This window comes from Schistosoma mansoni, chromosome W (genome assembly GCF_000237925.1).
Source record: "Schistosoma mansoni strain Puerto Rico chromosome W, complete genome".
Classification (NCBI taxonomy): Eukaryota; Metazoa; Platyhelminthes; class Trematoda; order Strigeidida; family Schistosomatidae; genus Schistosoma; species Schistosoma mansoni.
Window position 1 is genome coordinate 54,249,195 of NC_031502.1, and position 19,682 is coordinate 54,268,876.

Consider the following 19,682-nt stretch of genomic DNA (forward strand, 5'->3'; position numbering starts at 1 on the left):
TTATTGGCAAGTATAAACTGGTCTAAAACCTAGATGCATCACTTTCATTAACATGTAGTAAGCCCATTATATGTATGCTCACTGTAATTTAGACACTTAATACACTATGTAAATTTATATGTGAATCTGAATGAGCACATGTCTGCACATCAATCTTCAATTTATTCTCCCATTGGTTGTAACACAGACAACCATTAATTTATCCACAATGAATTAACACTCATAAGCTTATATGGACTTTTAACATTCATATACACACTGGTTTCTCTTTGTGCTCGCTTCCTGCACGCTTGCAGGAAACAGAAACACTGCATTCGCGATTACAAGGAACGCCAATTCCGATTGCATCCGTTTACTATTATTACTCAGTTAAAAGTTCTACAATTAACAACAGAAACAAAGATGAAACCTAAAACTCTAAACAGAAAATTGATAAATAACGATGGACAACTCAGTTTACAGAATAGTGAATCAATTCTTATACAATATGTATCACAAAGGTGGGGCAGGTATCCATAATCAGATTACAATTGTAGTTGAATTCACACAATATGATACCACACTCTACACATACTAACAAGATCCCCCTACTTACATTACAAGATACAATTTACTGGATGGACAATGACAATATATTGTGAATTATCAAGTGATGAAAAACAACCTGAATCTAAAAAACACCATTAAGACAGGACCGAAATGCGAGTAAAAAAAATGAAACAAGCGCTAGAAATGAAATATAAAATTTTAGGATTTCATGATGATATACATAAATATATATATAAAAGCAGTAATTATTGATGAAATAAAGAAATAGGTTCGAAAGCAATGTAAATGGAAAAATAGCATAACAATAGCCAAATCATGCTACGATTATCAGATCTGAGTGTTTGATTCATTAACTATAAGACCTGTATATTAGGCCTATTTTATTTTCATAAATTATATTTCTTCATAGCCAATTTGACGGCGTCGACTACTGATAATAAAAGCGATCAAAGCAGCCGCTATCATAACCACCAATAAAACGCCGACAACAATAGGAATAACTTTAGTCGGTACATAATCGGCAGCACAAGAGGAAGCTAGAGGGAAAATGTTAAAAGTTAATAATAATTGATGCATCTGATGCAAATATCTTACAGAAGAGGTTGTTAGTTTGAGTAAACGTTTTACAATAAACATAAAAGCAATTTTCGGTTAGATTCTAATTCCATGGACGAAATAATTGAGGTTAAGATAGAGACATTAAGGTCAGGGCACAGTTCTCATAATAAATAATGATCGTGAGGAAAATATATAAAATTATTAATACATAAGATTGTAAGTATAATAACGGAAATCTACGATTGTGGACGTGAAGTAGCAGTGAAAGAATACAAGGAAGTTCTAGATGACGTAATATCTCGTTATAATATTGTTAGTAAAGGAAATCGCCTACAAACGATTTTTTGAAGTTGCACTGGATATTGGGAATTCAAATAACTACCACATCTGCTTTGACAGAAGTGTCAGAACCACCTCTAGTACAATATTTTGTGCACTAAAAGAGAAACTTGCTTTGAAACTGTTATACAGTTATCACCATTGCTTAGTGATATGGGAAGAGTTGCTGAAATGGATGCGATTGTCAAAAAAAACTATTTATGATCACACAAATGCCCTAGAAGAGACTTTTAAATCATATGGATAAAATTCTATATTGAAGTTGTCAGTAGCCAATCTGTAAATGTTCACTAATCCTGTAAACCGGTATCTACTCTGTAATTTATTTTGTTAGGTATGATAAACTCTTCTCTTATAACACTAATATCATAATAGGCTAGAACCGATGAGAAAAAAATAAATCTTCAATGTTGTCTATATAATTAAATTTAATGCAATCTTCTTTCCCTATACCATACAAAATAATAACAGTTTAAGATTGCAGTATATTGATTGTCCTGAATTTTGCAATCAACAAAAGTAAACAATGTAGTAAGCGATCATCTGAAGAATACGGAATACGTTTTATATGAGTTTATCAGTAATGAAATTACTTCAAATAATAACTGATTTAACTTCATACGGAGACGAAATCTCAGCACAGATACAGAAGGCTTGTTTAGCTTTCGCTAACTTGCGTCATTTATGGTGTAGACGAGATATTCGTCTACCAACCGTCTACCAATAACACACTCTTCGACTGAATTTTCAGGAATTGATCTCCTACCAGGGGGACCACTAAGCGACTTAGAATACGCAGATGACATAGTCCTGTTTGGTGAAGACGCTGACAAAATGCAGAGTCTTCTGTTAGAACTGAGTAATAATGAAAGGATGTTTCGGATGCGTTTCTCCCCATCCAAATGTAAATTGTTACTCCAAGACTGGCCTGCATCAACACCTGAACTAAGGATAGGGAGTGAAGTAGTCGAACGCGTCGACAACTTCACCTATCTTGAAAGTCTGATCAACCCTAATGGGTTGGTGTCTGACGAAATCTCATCACGGATTCAAAAAGCTCGTTTCGCTTTTGCCAAATTACGTCACTTATGGTGAAGACGAGATATCCGTCTATCAATTAAGGGACGAGTATACTGCGCAGCAGGTCGTTCTGTTCTACTTTACGGCTTTGGAACATGGCCATTAAGAGTAGAAGATACTCGTAGGTTACTAGTATTTGGTCACAGATGTCTTAGAAATATTGCTCGCATCTGCTGGGATCACCGGGCAAGTAATAGTGAGGTTAGACACAGGGTATTAGGGAATGATGGTAAATCAGTTGATGAGGTGATGAATCTTCATCAACTGAGATGGTTGGGCCACGTGTTACGTATGCCTGAACACCGATTACCACGACGCGCTAAGCTGACTAGTGTAGGGGATGGCTGGAAAAGAGTTAGGGGCGGTCAAACCAAAACGTGGCATCAGTGCTTGAAGTCACTAACTTCCGGTTTGAGTCATGTTGGCAGATGCATACTACTTGATTGGGGTCTGCGTGACTACCGTAACCAATGGTTGGAGACTCTAGGTGACATGGCTCAGAATCGATCACAATGGCGTAGGTGTATACACTCTTTATCTTCCCTTAAACTAAAAGATTAAAATTGCTTCATAACGTTCTTCCTTACTATATTATATCCTTATATACAACCTATCTTTTATATACTACCACCACTAAATTAACTATTTCTATGAATCCGGTGTTCATCTTGTTGTGCTAACGAGATAAGGCAACTTGGACAGATGCATATATGTGCCTGGTCCTACGTTGTAGTTGACTGACTGATCATGAAATAACATTTCATTTGATAAATCACAAACGTTGTAGCTGACTGACTGACCAACTAAAGGATGGGTTTATCGCGCAGCAGTTCGTTCCGTCCTACTTTATGGCAGTGAAACATAACCGGTAAGAGTAGAGGATATTCGTAGGCTACTAGTATTCGATCATAGGTGTCTTCGAAGCATTGCTCGTATATCCTGAGACCACTGAGTAAGTAATGCAGTTGTTAGGAAACAGGTGCTAGGTAAGGATGACAAATCGACTGATGAAGTAGTGAAACTTCATCAGTTGAGATGGCTGGGACACGTGTTACGTATGCCCAACCACCAACTGCCCCGACGTGAGATGCTTTATGGTTAAAGGAGTAGGTTGGAAGAAAGCTAGGGGCGACCAGACCAAAACGTTGCACAGGTCCATGAGGTCACTGACAACTGGACTGAGCCATGTTGGTAGGTGTAGACTACCTGGTTGGGATCCGCGAGATGATATCAATCGATGGCTAGAGACCTTGAATGATATGACTCAAAATCGTTTGCAATGGCGAAGGTGCATCCACTCTTTGTGTTCTGCCAAATTCTAATCCTCTGAATTCTTCATTTCCCTTTTTTCCTCTTTCCAAATTTATTTCACTGGATTATACTCCTTCAAGTACATCTTTAAAACCTAATCTTTCGGATTACTGCTTATACTTTTACTACCTCTACCACTATAAAATTTGAATTGACAACTGCATCTCTGTGCTAATGTGTTATGGCAACTTGAACTGATGTACGTACGTACGAATTTCCACGTTGTTGTTGACTGGCTGACATTGACTAAAGTTTTTAAACTAGAAGGAATAAATAGCTAGTGTAACCAATGTATTATGAGACTTAAGAAATTTTTGCATCATAAAACGTGTATCTCAATTTTCTTGATATATATTAGCACTTGATTTTGAATTCATCATGCAAAGGTTACCATTTCTACTATTTCCAACGAAGTATAGTTTTCTTCATTCCTTCACATGTTATTGACGAATAAAAGATACATTTCAACATCGCGTTCATATTTATTGTACTGTGATATTTAACAGTAAGCACACAAAAAGCATACCGAAGTCAGGATCTTCAATACGATCGTCAAGACAGTCCTACTGTACGGAGCTGGAACGTGGAGAACTACTACGATCATCATCAAAGAAGTATAGGTATTTATAAACAATTATCTATACAAGATACTCAATGTCCGTTGACCAGATACCATCAGCAATAACCTACTGTGGGACAGAGCAAACCAGTTCCCATATGAGGAGGAAATTAGGAAACGACACTTGAAGTGAACAAGATATACATCGAGGAAATCATCAAACAGCATCACGAGGCAAGCGCTAACTTGGAATTCTGAAGAGAAGTGGAAAAAAGTGGAACACCGAAGAACACATTGTGTCGGAATTCGGAAGCAGACATCAAAAGGATAAATAGCGACTGGAAAGGATGGCCTAGGACAGAGTTGGATGGAGAATGCTGGTAGTCGGCCTATGGTTCTCCACGAGGTGCAACTATTTTATTATTTGAACAAATAAATGTTGGTACAAGGAAGCACCAAATACATATGCGCCACACAAATCTCAATTTATTTGTGTGAGGGCTGTGATACTGCCCAGGTACCCAAACTGAAGTAGGTGGTTTGCTTAGGGGGCCACACTCCGAGCCTTTGACCGAAAGATCTGATCCACAAGGCAGTGGAGCATCATGAGGAGATGCAATCACATGGTAGCCGGTGATCAGCGATTGATTCACACGCCATTTGTTCCCTCAGGATACTGGAGCCCATGTGAACCATTGGTTTGGAATCAGGGTTTTCCAACTCCCCTAGGTGGACTCGCCTTGTCCACCAACCCGGTTAAAGCGCCGGACATTCGCTTTTCGTCCTCTCACTTTCGTAAACAACACCCCCGCCACGAGAAGGCAGTGAGTAGGACTTCCCTGGCAGAGGCTATATATTCGCTGGCCATGTGAGAGCATTTCGATAGGGAGAGCGGACTCTCCCCACTCTCGGCCGTACCAGGCCATTTGGGGGCACGAGGTGCAACAGGCATAAGTAAGTACGCAAAAGGTGGTGATTATATATATACAAAGCAACAAATAAAAGAAAACAAACGAAATGAAAATATATATTTTTTTCTCTAGATAATTTAATTAACTTACTTGGTCCAGTAAATGTATTATTAGAAATATCATTATTTCTAAATGCTTCAACTTGAAACTCACTAAATGTAAGTCGTATATTTGTTGAATTTGATAATTTATCTTTTAATTCATAAGTTTGTTCACTTAAACAAACAAATGATGTACCAATAGCACAAGAAAAAAGTGATTTATCCGTAGAAGCATTATGTGGACCTGTCACCATCAAAACCCCAAAAACAAAAAAAAATTAGTTAAAATAACTCATAATGTCATTGAATGAGAAAAAAAGAATTCAGCGAAGAAAATTTTCTTTTCGACGAAATCATTTACTTAAGTTGTACATTCGTATATATAGTTATATGAAAAATATATGTCTATAGGGGGCTAGGAAAAATTGCATTATAAATTGATTTGACAATAAATAACAAATGAGGTGACGTACTAATCAAGGGGTAAGGAAGAAAATAATTTATGGTTCAGATAATAGTCCAATTGACAGATATGAAGAAAAGCGACAAACACAAAGATCATAATAATAGACTGAATAATAATCAAGAAAACTTGTATAAGGTAATAATAATAATAATAACTGAATAAATGGATTTCAAAAACGTTGAATAAAACTTTCTACACAGCCAAGCTTTGAATCGTTTTCTCTAGCCGGCCTACCATTCGGGGGTGTGTTAAGGATAAACTTTCGCTTTGGGCCACATCGATGTGTATTTATAAATTTACTTGCTCATGTGGAGCACGTTACATAGGCCGCACAAAGCGATCGCTTTCCAAACGTATCTCTGAACACTATCCAGCTTGGCTCCTAAAAGGTGAATGTAAAAAGATAACCAGTTCGATACAAGAGCATTTGATCAATTGTGGACACATTGCTCCAAAAGACTCGTCTTTTAAAATAATCTATAGAGTTAAAGGAACCGGATCAAAGGGAGGTCGAATCAATATTTTATGCACTGCAGAGGCATTGGCAATTCATGAATTCAAGCCTGAACTTTGCGTGCAGAAACGATTTGTCCAACCTCTCACCCTTCCTTGGCCCTAATTCTGTCATTGGGTACGTTTTTGGTTGTTTTTTTTTCTCTGCACTTTTATCTGATTATTATCGGATTTTTGTTTTTAAATTACTGTTTTACACTTTAAATTCTAATCAGACTGGTAGGTCCTGGGTTCGGATCTCGTGGGGCGGGATCGTGGATGCGCACTGCCGAGGAGTCCCATAATAGGACGAAACGGCAGTCCAGTGGTTCCAGGTTTTCCATGGTGGTCTAGCTTCAACTGACTCATGATTTCAACCACGAAAATACTCTAATCAGTTATTATTATTATTATTACCTTATACAAGTTTTCTTGATTATTATTCAGTCTATTATTATGATCTTTGTGTTTGTCGCTTTTCTTCATATCTGTCAATTGGACTATTATCTGAACCATAAATTATTTTCTTCCTTACCCCTTGATTAGTACGTCACCTCATTTGTTATTTATTGTCAAATCAATTTATAATGCAATTTTTCCTAGCCCCCTATAGACATATATTTTTCATATAACTATATATACGAATGTACAACTTAAGTAAATGATTTCGTCGAAAAGAAAATTTTCTTCGCTGAATTCTCTTTTTCTTATTCAATAATAACTGATTAGGGTTTAGAATGTAAAACCATAATTTAAAAAACAAACAGAAAACCGATGATAATCAAATAAAAGTGCAGAAAAGAAAAAAAGGAAAAAAAACGACAACCAGAAACATACCCATTAAGGGAATTAGGGCCAAGGAAGGGTGAGAGGTTGGACAAATCGTTTCTGCACGCAAAGTTCAGGCTTGAGTTCATGGATTGCCAATGTCTAAGCAGTGCATAAAATATTGATTCGACCCCCCCCCTTTGATTAGTACGTAACCTCATTTGTTATGTAGTGTCGAATCAATTTATAATGCCTGTAGACATATGTTTTCCATATAACTATATATACGAATGTACAGCTTAAGTAAATGATTTCGTTGAAAAGAAAATTTTCTTCGCCAAAAAAATTTTAATGGATTTTTATAAACCATCTCTTCTTATAAATGTAAAGTGATTAACTAAATATTATTAATATAATATATAATAAAAACAAGGATTTTATGTATATTAGTTACCATATGATTTGTAATATATGAATAATCAGTCAGTCAGTTAGCTACAACGTAGGACCAGGCACATTTATACATCGCATATGAATAATAATATTAAAGTATTTACTTAATATTAACACATAACAAGTAATTAGACATGTTATTGGAATAACAATAGTATCATACTAAATATGTGAATGTTCTCCAATAGTATAGTGAAGTTCTTTTTTTTAAATATACACATACATATCCATATTATTAGTAATATATATATATATATATATATATATATATATATATATATATATATACATATTCCTAGTAAGCCAATGTAGCATATTCGAAAGAAAAAACAATGTTTGCAAACGTATAACTCAGAATTATGAGCCAAATTAATAAAATATGCATTGAACATACGTATAAGTATACAATGAGTTACATTAATTATTCAAACAAATTTTATCAGTCAGTCAGTCAGCCACAACGTAGGACCAGGCACATTTATGCACCGATCCAAGTTGCCATACCTCGTTAGCACAACCAAGTTTATAGTAAAATACATTACTATAGACTGTATAAAATTTGGAATTTTAAAAATCTATTAAGATTAGTACTGTAGTATAGTATCTTGATATAGTGTATTTGAAACCTCACCTATTTTATTTTAATTTAAAGTTGAAAGAGTAATTAGCAGTGAAATCCAGAACATGTATTTTCTTCTTATTGAGATTTGTCAGTTGGATGAAACTCTATCCGAATTTTGATACTCAACTTATACTCGAACCTGAAACCCTTTGCTTACTTTATTAATAAGTAATAATAAGATGTAGACATCATACCCGTTGAACAAGTTAATGGCTATTTGGGTTCTTGCTTCTTATAAATCATATTTCCAATAAGAAGTTGGCTCTTTTCTTTGTTTTCTTCTTTGCACAATCCAATATTTCCACTCATTTGTTGTTCTGCTTATGAAGTGTAGAACGACTTCAACCAATACATACTTCTATTAGACCTACTACATTGTTTATAAACGGCTGACAAGTAATATTTAATATATGTATGTACGTGATCAATTATTCACCGCGAGAGAATAATCAATTAAACTGTTGTATAAATGAAACTTTACCACATACTAACTAAACCTGATATCGAATTATGGTAGCATGCATACTTATATATGTACCGTTGGATATAAAGGGATTGTTGCGCAATATATATAAAGATTCATTTGCACGTCGGTAAAACAACACCATCGACCACTTTTTGTTAAGTAGTCAATTTTCAACAATCAATTTACTGAATACAACCGTACAATAACGAAAGATGTGAAACACAGTGATCATTTGTTTATAGACACAGTGTCACAGCATTGTTATAAATGTTACCTAAACATATATAGAACTTATCCAATGTAATAAACAATGAAAATCGCTTATGTAATTTATGCACTAATTATCATCATTTTCATACTCAGTTAACTAAGAATACACAGTTTAACTGTTTACACAATAATGAAAATAATCCTCAGTAGTTCATAGAAATAAAATGCATTTGTAATTTAACATAATCACAAAGGAAATAATAACGTTGTATTAAGAGAGTTGAGATCAAAAATTAATAGTTAGTATAAATGGGATCAATCCCGATCAGAATTTCCCAGATAAATCTAAACTATCAAAAGTAACAAAAACTCCCTTCACAACACCTGTAAAAGGACAAATTCGATCAAAATAATCCTTAACATAAAATTTCATGATCAAATGACATCCTAGTAAACTTGGGTGGGGTTTTAGGAGTAATCTGTCCATACTTATACAGAAGATGATAGTCTATTTCCAGCTGAGGTTAATTTGATAGAAGTATTCATTGTTACTTTAAAAGTATGATGAGGTTATGTGTCACAATCAGAATACGTCAAAAGTTTTCACACATTCAAGGCTGATATTAAATACCACATATTTTACTTAGGAAGTACAAGGAAATGATCTATAGGGTCATGAAATTATACTGAATCACAAAATTAGACAGAGTCAAAATAGAGGTTCATAAACTAGCGTTTATAGGAAACCATCGGCCTTTATCTTAGGCTAGATCACCGCATATCGAAAGAAAAAGTTTGATGAAACGTTGAAAAGTCCCATCTTACTTTTAAGAACAACGTAACGGAAGTTCTATTTGGAACTATGTTTGATAATATTTTAAAACATCGAATCGGATGGTCATTAGACTCCCATACACGGAGCACCAAAATCCTTTAGCACAGTTATACGTTTATAAAATCTGTCATGGAAGTTCTACTAAATGTTTTCAAATGGTCGAAGTGTTTTTACAAAAGTAAAGGCTAAAGTGGACATACGGTGCTTGAGCCGAACTGGTGGACGTAGAGTGAACCTAAGCTAGTTGAAAAATTTGATTACAAACCAGTGATGAAGATGGATTCTAAAATTTCGAGAATGAATAGGTCACGAACACTCTGGTCACCAGTTGCAGTCACCCCAATGTCTGGAAGTTTAGGGCCTCGTGCTAAAGGCCGTGATAAACTCCTAGGTTTGGAATCCAAATTAATAAGGACAGTTTTTATCATTAAGAGGGGACCAATCTTTAACGAGAGTGAGCTTAGGATTGAAGAAAGCTCTCTTTAGATATGATTACAGTAATTAATGCAATTAGAACTCTATCAGAACTACGTAATGCGCCAATACATCACTTGGTTTTGATAAACTTCACCTCCTAATTGCATCGGCTAAATTTACTAAAAGAACTAACTACTTTGAGATTAAGAAGGTAAAACTACCATGGAACGGGGAAAATTATGACAGCTGATCGACATATTGATTCTCATTATCATATGGAAGCATTTATCGAGAAACGGATGATCTTTATCACAGCAGTTGAGAACTGAAGCTATGAGAAATTACTGATAGTCAAAATTTTAATATTTGGAGAGCTTCCCAAAAGTAATGACTTTTGTAAGAAAAATACTGTTTTCAGGAATTGGAAAGTGGAACTTTACGATGAATTCAACAATAAAATCAAAGATTATTTCCAAAACTTTGTTCTGGTCATACAAAAAACAAATATACCTAATATGTCATTAGCTTCTATGATTCACAATGAATACTACACAAATTAATATCACATTATGAGGTTATAATTAGTAGAGCTTTAACAAACTATAAGATGAAAACAGTATATGAAGTAGAAATCAAATTACATGAATTGTAAGGCAGTACATGAAAACATTAAACAAGAACAAAAATATGACAAATTTATGAAAAATAAAAATAATCATTTGAAATAACTATTCCTGGATTCCACTGCTAGCCACTATCCATCTTTGCTTACAATGCTAGTGAATTAAGGCTATATCGAGGCAATATGCACATATGCCACTAAGCGACTTAGAATACGCAGATGACATAGTCCTGTTTGGTGAAGACGCTGACAAAATGCAGAGTCTTCTGTTAGAACTGAGTAATAATGAAAGGATGTTTCGGATGCGTTTCTCCCCATCCAAATGTAAATTGTTACTCCAAGACTGGCCTGCATCAACACCTGAACTAAGGATAGGGAGTGAAGTAGTCGAACGCGTCGACAACTTCACCTATCTTGAAAGTCTGATCAACCCTAATGGGTTGGTGTCTGACGAAATCTCATCACGGATTCAAAAAGCTCGTTTCGCTTTTGCCAAATTACGTCACTTATGGTGAAGACGAGATATCCGTCTATCAATTAAGGGACGAGTATACTGCGCAGCAGGTCGTTCTGTTCTACTTTACGGCTTTGGAACATGGCCATTAAGAGTAGAAGATACTCGTAGGTTACTAGTATTTGGTCACAGATGTCTTAGAAATATTGCTCGCATCTGCTGGGATCACCGGGCAAGTAATAGTGAGGTTAGACACAGGGTATTAGGGAATGATGGTAAATCAGTTGATGAGGTGATGAATCTTCATCAACTGAGATGGTTGGGCCACGTGTTACGTATGCCTGAACACCGATTACCACGACGCGCTAAGCTGACTAGTGTAGGGGATGGCTGGAAAAGAGTTAGGGGCGGTCAAACCAAAACGTGGCATCAGTGCTTGAAGTCACTAACTTCCGGTTTGAGTCATGTTGGCAGATGCATACTACTTGATTGGGGTCTGCGTGACTACCGTAACCAATGGTTGGAGACTCTAGGTGACATGGCTCAGAATCGATCACAATGGCGTAGGTGTATACACTCTTTATCTTCCCTTAAACTAAAAGATTAAAATTGCTTCATAACGTTCTTCCTTACTATATTATATCCTTATATACAACCTATCTTTTATATACTACCACCACTAAATTAACTATTTCTATGAATCCGGTGTTCATCTTGTTGTGCTAACGAGATATGGCAACTTGGACAGATGCATATGTGTGCCTGGTCCTACGTTGTAGCTGACTGACTGACTGATGCCAATTAAAGACTGACCAGTTGCAGTCCTAACACATCGATGGGAAGATTCAAACAAACAATACTATTCTGGTGTTATTTTTTTACAAGTAAAATTCTCTAACAACAATGGTTTTATCACACTAGACACTATCAGTATTAACTCCCACTAGAAAATCGGATAAAACCCCAGTATGATTAGTTTTCTTTACAAATTCTTTCTTATTATCAAACATGACTGAATTTTAAGCGAGTATTCTTGTAGATTAGTTTGTAATCATGTGATCTTGCATTTATTAGATGATCGATCACCTATGTATCAATGTGTATATTGAATATAAATTAACGCAAATAAACCTGTAGTTTTCATTTGCACATTTTTGTAGTTAAATTTAAGTAGTTTTACTGCCTGAAGGGCAAAGAAAGATCCAACTTCCAGTTGAAGAATAAATCAAGAAAAGATACCGAAGGTGAATAGGATGCACTTCGCGGAAACCATTGAACTATTTCACGAGACAAGCCCTAAATATAAGTTATATGAACAGAGGAACAAACGACGGAACCTGTTTTTGTGGATGTTATTTCACTTAATTCAAGAATTGTACGATATAAACATTTAGTTTTGTCCCTATGTTATTTTATAAACCATAAACATCATTCACTGCCATACCCTTTTCTGCTCCAAAGCTATTGTAATTTAAACGTAACCTTTAGTACTCTATTTTTTCTACCCTAATGCCCAGTTTCGACATTTTATTTATTTATTTATTTAAACACATAAATATTGGTACAAGGAAGCACCAAATACATATGCGCCACACAAATCTCAATTTATTTGTGTGAGGGCTGTGATACTGCCCAGGTACCCAAACTGAAGCAGGTGGTTTGCTTAGGGGGCCACACCCCGAGCCTTTGACCGAAAGATCTGATCCACAAGGCAGTGGAGCATCATGAGGAGATGCAATCACATGGTAGCCGGCGATCAGCGATTGATTCACACGCCATTTGTTCCCTCAGGATACTGGAGCCCATGTGAACCATTGGTTTGGAATCAGGGTTTTCCAACTCCCCTAGGTGGACTCGCCTTGTCCACCAACCCGGTTAAAGCGCCGGACATTCGCTTTTCGTCCTCTCACTTTCGTAAACAACACCCCCGCCACGAGAAGGCAGTGAGTAGGACTTCCCTGGCAGAGGCTATATATTCGCTGGCCATGTGAGAGCATTTCGATAGGGAGAGCGGACTCTCCCCACTCTCGGCCGTACCAGGGCATTTGGGGGCAGTTTCGATATAATTGTATTTCCTTAGTTGTTTGGCGTTGTGGTCACGTTGGTCATCTATTTATTCATGTATCTTTTTTTCACTGATCTGGATTGGGAATCGGAAATAAATCGGGTAGTGCTCTAGTTGACTCGTCTTCTCTCCCGCTTGTCAAACAATCGGGTGATAAAGTAGTTTTCATCTCTTTATCCATGATCCTTAGTCTCAATTTGGACTCACGCATCTCCAAACTCAAGGTTAAACCAGTTAGCCTATCGTGTCAGGGCCTTAACCTATTATCGAAATAAGTTCTCTTTTGTATATTAATAGTTTGACAGATCAAGGACGTAACAATTATATTCCTCGTCAATTACCAGTACAGATTCGCCATTAAATCTGAGCTACAAAGCAAATCTTTGGCACTAACATAGCTAGTGCGTTTAGGCTCATCACCATCCAGTTAAAATCAAAGTAGCACATGCCACAAATGTTCGGTGGCCCATGTTCCTACAGTGCTTCATCCCGGAGAGAAATCGACAAAATGAATACCAAGGTCGAAATCACAGTAATATTAATGGCCATGTGAAATAATAGACATAATTAGTGTGTTTGTTCACGAAGAATGAGTCTGCGGAATAAAACATGAAATAATATTGAAACTCAAGATCTTAGTTGTTAGTCATATGCAACGTAAAACATGACACATGTGTACATTAGTTCAAGATCTAGAGGAAGATAAAAAATTAGTGCATCTGCATCAGTGACTGGCTTTGAAACGTTACTCGACGTCTCCGGTTGTTTACCACGATTATCATGTAAACTTAAGCAACAAACGTTCCGGTACGCTACGACTCAGTGTTGAGTCTACATATTTAATCTCGAGAAACAGAGGCATATGAAACTAGTTAACCTAATGTAACCTTGAATACTAGACAAAGTTGTCCAGTGAAGGTTAAGAATCAACACTTAGCTCCTTAAAGCCCGGTGAGAAAAGCGTAGAGTAGTGTGTGAACCGTACCTTGAGAGACCCACTAGTAATTTTTAGTTGTAAACAACAAGCGCATTTTAAAACAGGATACATTTACATAAATGTCTACTAAGTAGCGTTAATCACAAGCTGATACCATTCAATAATGTTTTAGTCAATAGTATTTAAACCATTAAACCACCGGCTACCGTAACAATGATGTAGAGTCTCGATACACTAGACGTAAAGACTCGCAAGAAATATAATCAGTGTCATAAAATGCTGAAATATATCTATTAGACTTAATTAAATTCCACCTGAATGTGATGATAACACTTAGCTAAGATCAATGACTGTAATGTAGTTCAGAAAACAGACTAATGCCTTATTTGTACTGGTTTGATATAGCAGACTGTCAAACAGATGCTGCCAGCTATGACATAAATACATGAACTTGTGGTATAAAGCAGAACAATAATGAAAAGCATGAATGGAAACTATTTACTATGAATCAGGTAGCAAGTGAAGAAAAATACGTTAGTGGACAGATGGAGAATGATATTCTTTTACGAAATAATTTTAAGCTAGAAGGAAACGATAGATAAAAACTCATCTCTGTAAAAACTAGAAAGATGATAACCGAGTGGACGTTATGACTTGGTACATCAACTAAAAATAAGCATTTGACGCATCTTTAGCAGACAAAGGTAGTGACAAACGGAGACAAACAGAGAGTGTATAGACCTACGCCATTGTGATCGATTCTGAGCCATATCACTCAAAGTCTCCAACCATTGATTACGATAGTCACGAGGACCCCAGCCGAGCAGTCTGCATCTACCAACATGGCTAAAACCGGAAGTTAGTGACTTCAAGCACTGATGCCACGTTTTCATTTTGCCACCCCTAACTTTCTTCCAACCGTCTCCAACATTAGTCGGCATTGCATGTCGTGGTAATCGGTGTTCAGACATGCGTAATACGTGCACCAACCATCTTAGTTGGTGAAGATTCACAACCTCATCAACTGATTTACCATCATTCCCTAATACCCTGTGTCTAACCTCACTATTACTTGCCCGGTGATCCCAGCAGATGCAAGCTATATTTCTAAGACATCTGTGACCAAATACTAGTAACTGACGAGTATCATCTACTCCTAATGTCCACGTTTCGCAGCCGTAAAGTAGAACAGAACGAACTGCTGCACAGTATACTCGTCCCTTAATTGATAGACGGATATCTCGCCTTTACCATAGGTGACGTAATTTGGCAAAAGCGAAACGAGCTTTCTGAATCCGTGCACAGATTTCGTCAAACACCAACCCAATTAAGGGTGATCAGACTTTCAAGATAAGTGAAGTTGTCGATGCGTTCGACTACTTGCATTTAGAGGGGGAGAAACACATCCCGAACATTATGGTATGCTACCAAAATACTTCATTTTATCAGCGTCTTCACCAAATAGGACTCTGTCATCTGCGTATTCTAGGTCGACGAGTGGACCTACTGGAAGATCAATTCCTGGAAATTCAGATGACGAGAACGTTATTCGCAGTAGTAGGTCTATGATGAAATTGAACAGAAATGGAGATAGTGGATATCCTTGATGGACACCACTTGCGGTTGCAAAATCAGATGACAGTTCACCATAAGCTCTGACTCGACTAGTAGTGTTCCAGTAAAGAGCCTTCACAAGGTTTATGTACTTCTCAGGTACACCTTTCAATGACAGACACTGCCACAGAACCTCTCGGTCAACAGAGTCAAATGCTGCTTTTGAGTCAAGAGAAACTATCATATTCGGACGCTTATAAGCATGCCTGTGTTCTAAGATCTGATGAATGGTGAATATGTGGTCGACTCAGCCACGAACGGGTATGAAACCAACCTGATTTTCTCGTGTTTGCAGTTCAAAAGTCCTTGTTAGGTGTCCGATAATTATTGGGGCTAGTATTTTAGATGCTATATTAATTAAACTAATCCCTCTATGGTTATCACAGGGTGATTTTGATCGTTTCTTATATATTGGGACGACCAGTGATTGCTACCAATTACATGGGATTACAATATTTATAACCTACTACTGAAAAATTTGAGTTCATAAAGAGAAATATCATAAGAAAACTAGATAATAAACTGACCCAATTTATCCAGCCAGTACAATAAGTATACGCTAGTCAAACCATAATAACCAGGATAGGTCTCAGAGAAATTAAATGATATATTCCAATTGCCCTCAGAACCATTCGGCTTCCAACACAAGTTTAAGAGGTTGTATTCTCTGCTGGTGGAATTCATGCATTCGCCGCTGGAATTGATGCTTTTAGCATTTGTTGAATTGATGTATGTTGTAAACACCGATTCTGATTGTTTAACAGGGTCCTAAAACAGTATTACATGAGCAAACAATTAGACACTTAAAATACTTGATATAGAACATGCATAGAGACGACATGGAGTTAAAATAATTGACGGAAATGCAGCCTGAGTCTAAATGTATACTAAAAGAAATGACAAATAAAAGAAACTACTGAATAATATTGCACACTGAAAACTACATTCAAATGTAGAAAACTGCACTTATTCAACAACCTCAGCGGACATTGCGTTAAGAAACAACGTGGATTCGGACAACAGTTAGTCCACTGTAAAATATGCGCCTCCTCACTACTTTGGTTAGTCGCAAACATTAATTATTTCCTTGCAGATGATTTTAGTTGTGCCTTAGACTTGATCAACTCATTCACCAAATTAGTTGTATGTTGTCACTCACAGAATGAGAACACCGCACCGATGCACACAGAAAAGTCCAGACGGTAAACCAGTTATTGCTTCTAATCTTCTACAGAGAAGTAATTAAACGCCAATCAGATGACTTGTATGACTCTGTGGACTTGGATGTCGCAGAAATGCAAGCTGGGTACAGTCAGATGGAGTATCCTAAGTGTAGGTTGTTCGAAACATCAACTTCTCCAATTGTCAAGTACGTCTGTTATCTCCATAACTGTATATGAATTAGTTAAACTGAAGTAAAGCAGTTGCCGTCAGCCAGTATCTCAACACCCAATAACATTGCAATCTATGATGAGTAAGTTTTGTTTGAAACTTTCTGAAGTCTTGTAGATTATCAAAGACAAATGCGAAAATGGAAAAACTGCCAGCTGATGTTGTGAGTGGTCTGGAAATATGAGTCAAATGATGCTACTGTTGCAAACACCAACAACAGACCATCAGTAAAAACAATTTAGCGGGGGACTAGTCAGCTTACAGTCTTCTTTGTTAACTGATACAAATTGCAAACTTTAGATATGTTTATTTAGCAGGAAGCAACAAAGCATAAATTTGTAACTAAACCGACTTAGTTAACAACTTATTTACTATTTAGATGGCAATGATCACTACGCTGATGGATCACGATCCGAAAACGTCCCTCAGGTCTATATTATCATACCTGATCAAGTCGGAATCGGTAATGAACTTTACGTTGATGGGTACTGCTACAGAACGAAGCACTACGAAGTACAGGGTTCTATAACGATATACGAAATAAGACTACATCCCAGTTTACTTTATTTAAAAGGTGCACTAACATCATAATTCCTATCGTCTTTCAGCGAGAAAGATTTCGCGAAAGTGAACGATGTGGCTAGTCAAAGGTCCTTTCACGATATGAGAGATAAAGTGAACAAGTGTTATTATCAAAGGAAAGATGATGTAAGTGCGATTTAGGCCGTGAGCATGCTCTTTTCATTTTTAGGTGCCGTCATCTGCTGTTCGCAATATCACTGTAAGTTTCAGCATGTTGGGTAACGAATTTTTAATAAATGTTCTACAAAAATACCCATAATTGTCAATTGCTGTTCTGTTTTAGGATTCAAGTAATGAAAACGCTGCTTATCACCGAAAACACTATTATTGTGCAAGTTACACTTAGTGTAAATATTTTTTGCTAAATAATATTCATTAAACCTAAATTAAACTTCTCACTTGGATCAAGTACGTCGAAACTAGGCAGATGTAGTAGGTAGACGTTGGTGTGCATGAGTATTCCGCCTGAACTGAGCTTTCTTCACACATGAACCTCTCATTAATGTTTTTCAGATTACGGTTGAAGACAACTTTTTCTGTCATTTTGGTGTGGGCGTTTCACTATTCCCTCTATGTAAATGTTATTGACAACTATATGTATGAAAATTGTTAATAAATTATCCCCCATTAAACCTACTATGTTGATTACTGTCGAGCGCGCATATAGGGAAATAAAGGTGAACTTTCGAAGTATATAGTATACTAGTACGTTCAGTTTTGCTAAAAATTACCTATTTCACTTGTTTATACTGTGAAAAATCGGACAATTCGGCGTTAATTTTAGGGAAAAAATAGATGTTTAGGGGACGGTAAGTGTTAATTTAGAGACGTTTCCCCTCAATAGGAAATCACACTATTAACGCTGGGCTAGGCCAAAAGGTGACATGGTGATAGATTTTCGCCTGTATTTACACTGACTCCTGTTAGGGATTCTATCCAAAATTCGCCTTTATTTCCCTTTTTGTCTGCTTGGATCAGCACAGCATATGTGGAACCCAACAGAAACCCATAATGAATAAAGAAACGCACATAACAACACGAAAGTTTGAAAACGAGGAGTCCCGCATATTACCATCTTAACGGACTGGGTTTAATAATCTTCCCCAAAAGAACTAAACAGCTTCAGGTCACAGTAAAATCGCCGGCATTGAATAGAGGATTAGTACAATTTCCTTCATCATTAACGCTACAATAAGTCCACACTATGTATCGATTCATACGGACTTTGTGAATCATAAACGATGAAAACAAAACAAGAAAGGGGAACTCACTGATTTTGATATGTGAATCTTCATGATAGCTGATAATAACAAGCAACCATCTACATTAAAAGTACTAGGTTTAGCTGTGGCAAGTTCATTGATTTCTTTTCTAGCAAGCACGACAGAACTAGATATACATAAAATGAAACATAACAGTGTAGAACGCATATCGAGCAAAAGCATAACGGTACGCTTAGGAATCGTAGATATCCGTAACCAGCGCGGGTTGTGTGCAAATATCTCAACTACTATTGGTTGACTCAAATGGTTCAAATGATTTTGGTCTAAATAGAAGCTTTCGCTTAACGGGCTTCCGTATCTAATAGCAGTAGATCACCGATACCTCCAGGACGGAACCTAGGTATATTATCAATAAAAGAGGAAAAAGAAAAAAGTTGGTAAATCGTAGTGAGATACTGTTCTTAGTCCTTAATAATCTGTTGAGTTTTCTCTTGAAGGACTCCTGAGAAGTCTCTTGAACTAGCTCCAGCAGCAAATTCCAGCATTTGACTAATCTTAAGGAGTAGAAGGTGTGTCCCCAGTTTCCTGGTGTTGTGGCTGTAAATAATTCCCCAAAATCAATAGTTCATTAAGTGTTCGACATTGGATGCTGACCA

The 19,682-nt window shown here is 36.6% G+C and overlaps 1 protein-coding gene across 1 annotated transcript; it reads right to left on the reverse strand.

Moving 5' to 3' along the window:
• Positions 1–338: 338 nt before the first annotated feature.
• Positions 339–19,299, reverse strand: Smp_073400 (putative lysosome-associated membrane glycoprotein). The gene is made up of 4 exons (XM_018790172.1): positions 19,075–19,299; positions 16,357–16,597; positions 5,458–5,652; positions 339–1,085 (listed from the first exon to the last, which is right to left on the reverse strand). The coding sequence occupies exons 1-4, from the start codon at positions 19,246–19,248 to the stop codon at positions 943–945; spliced, it is 753 nt and encodes a 250-aa protein (XP_018655542.1). The 5' UTR covers positions 19,249–19,299; the 3' UTR covers positions 339–942.
• Positions 19,300–19,682: the final 383 nt, after the last annotated feature.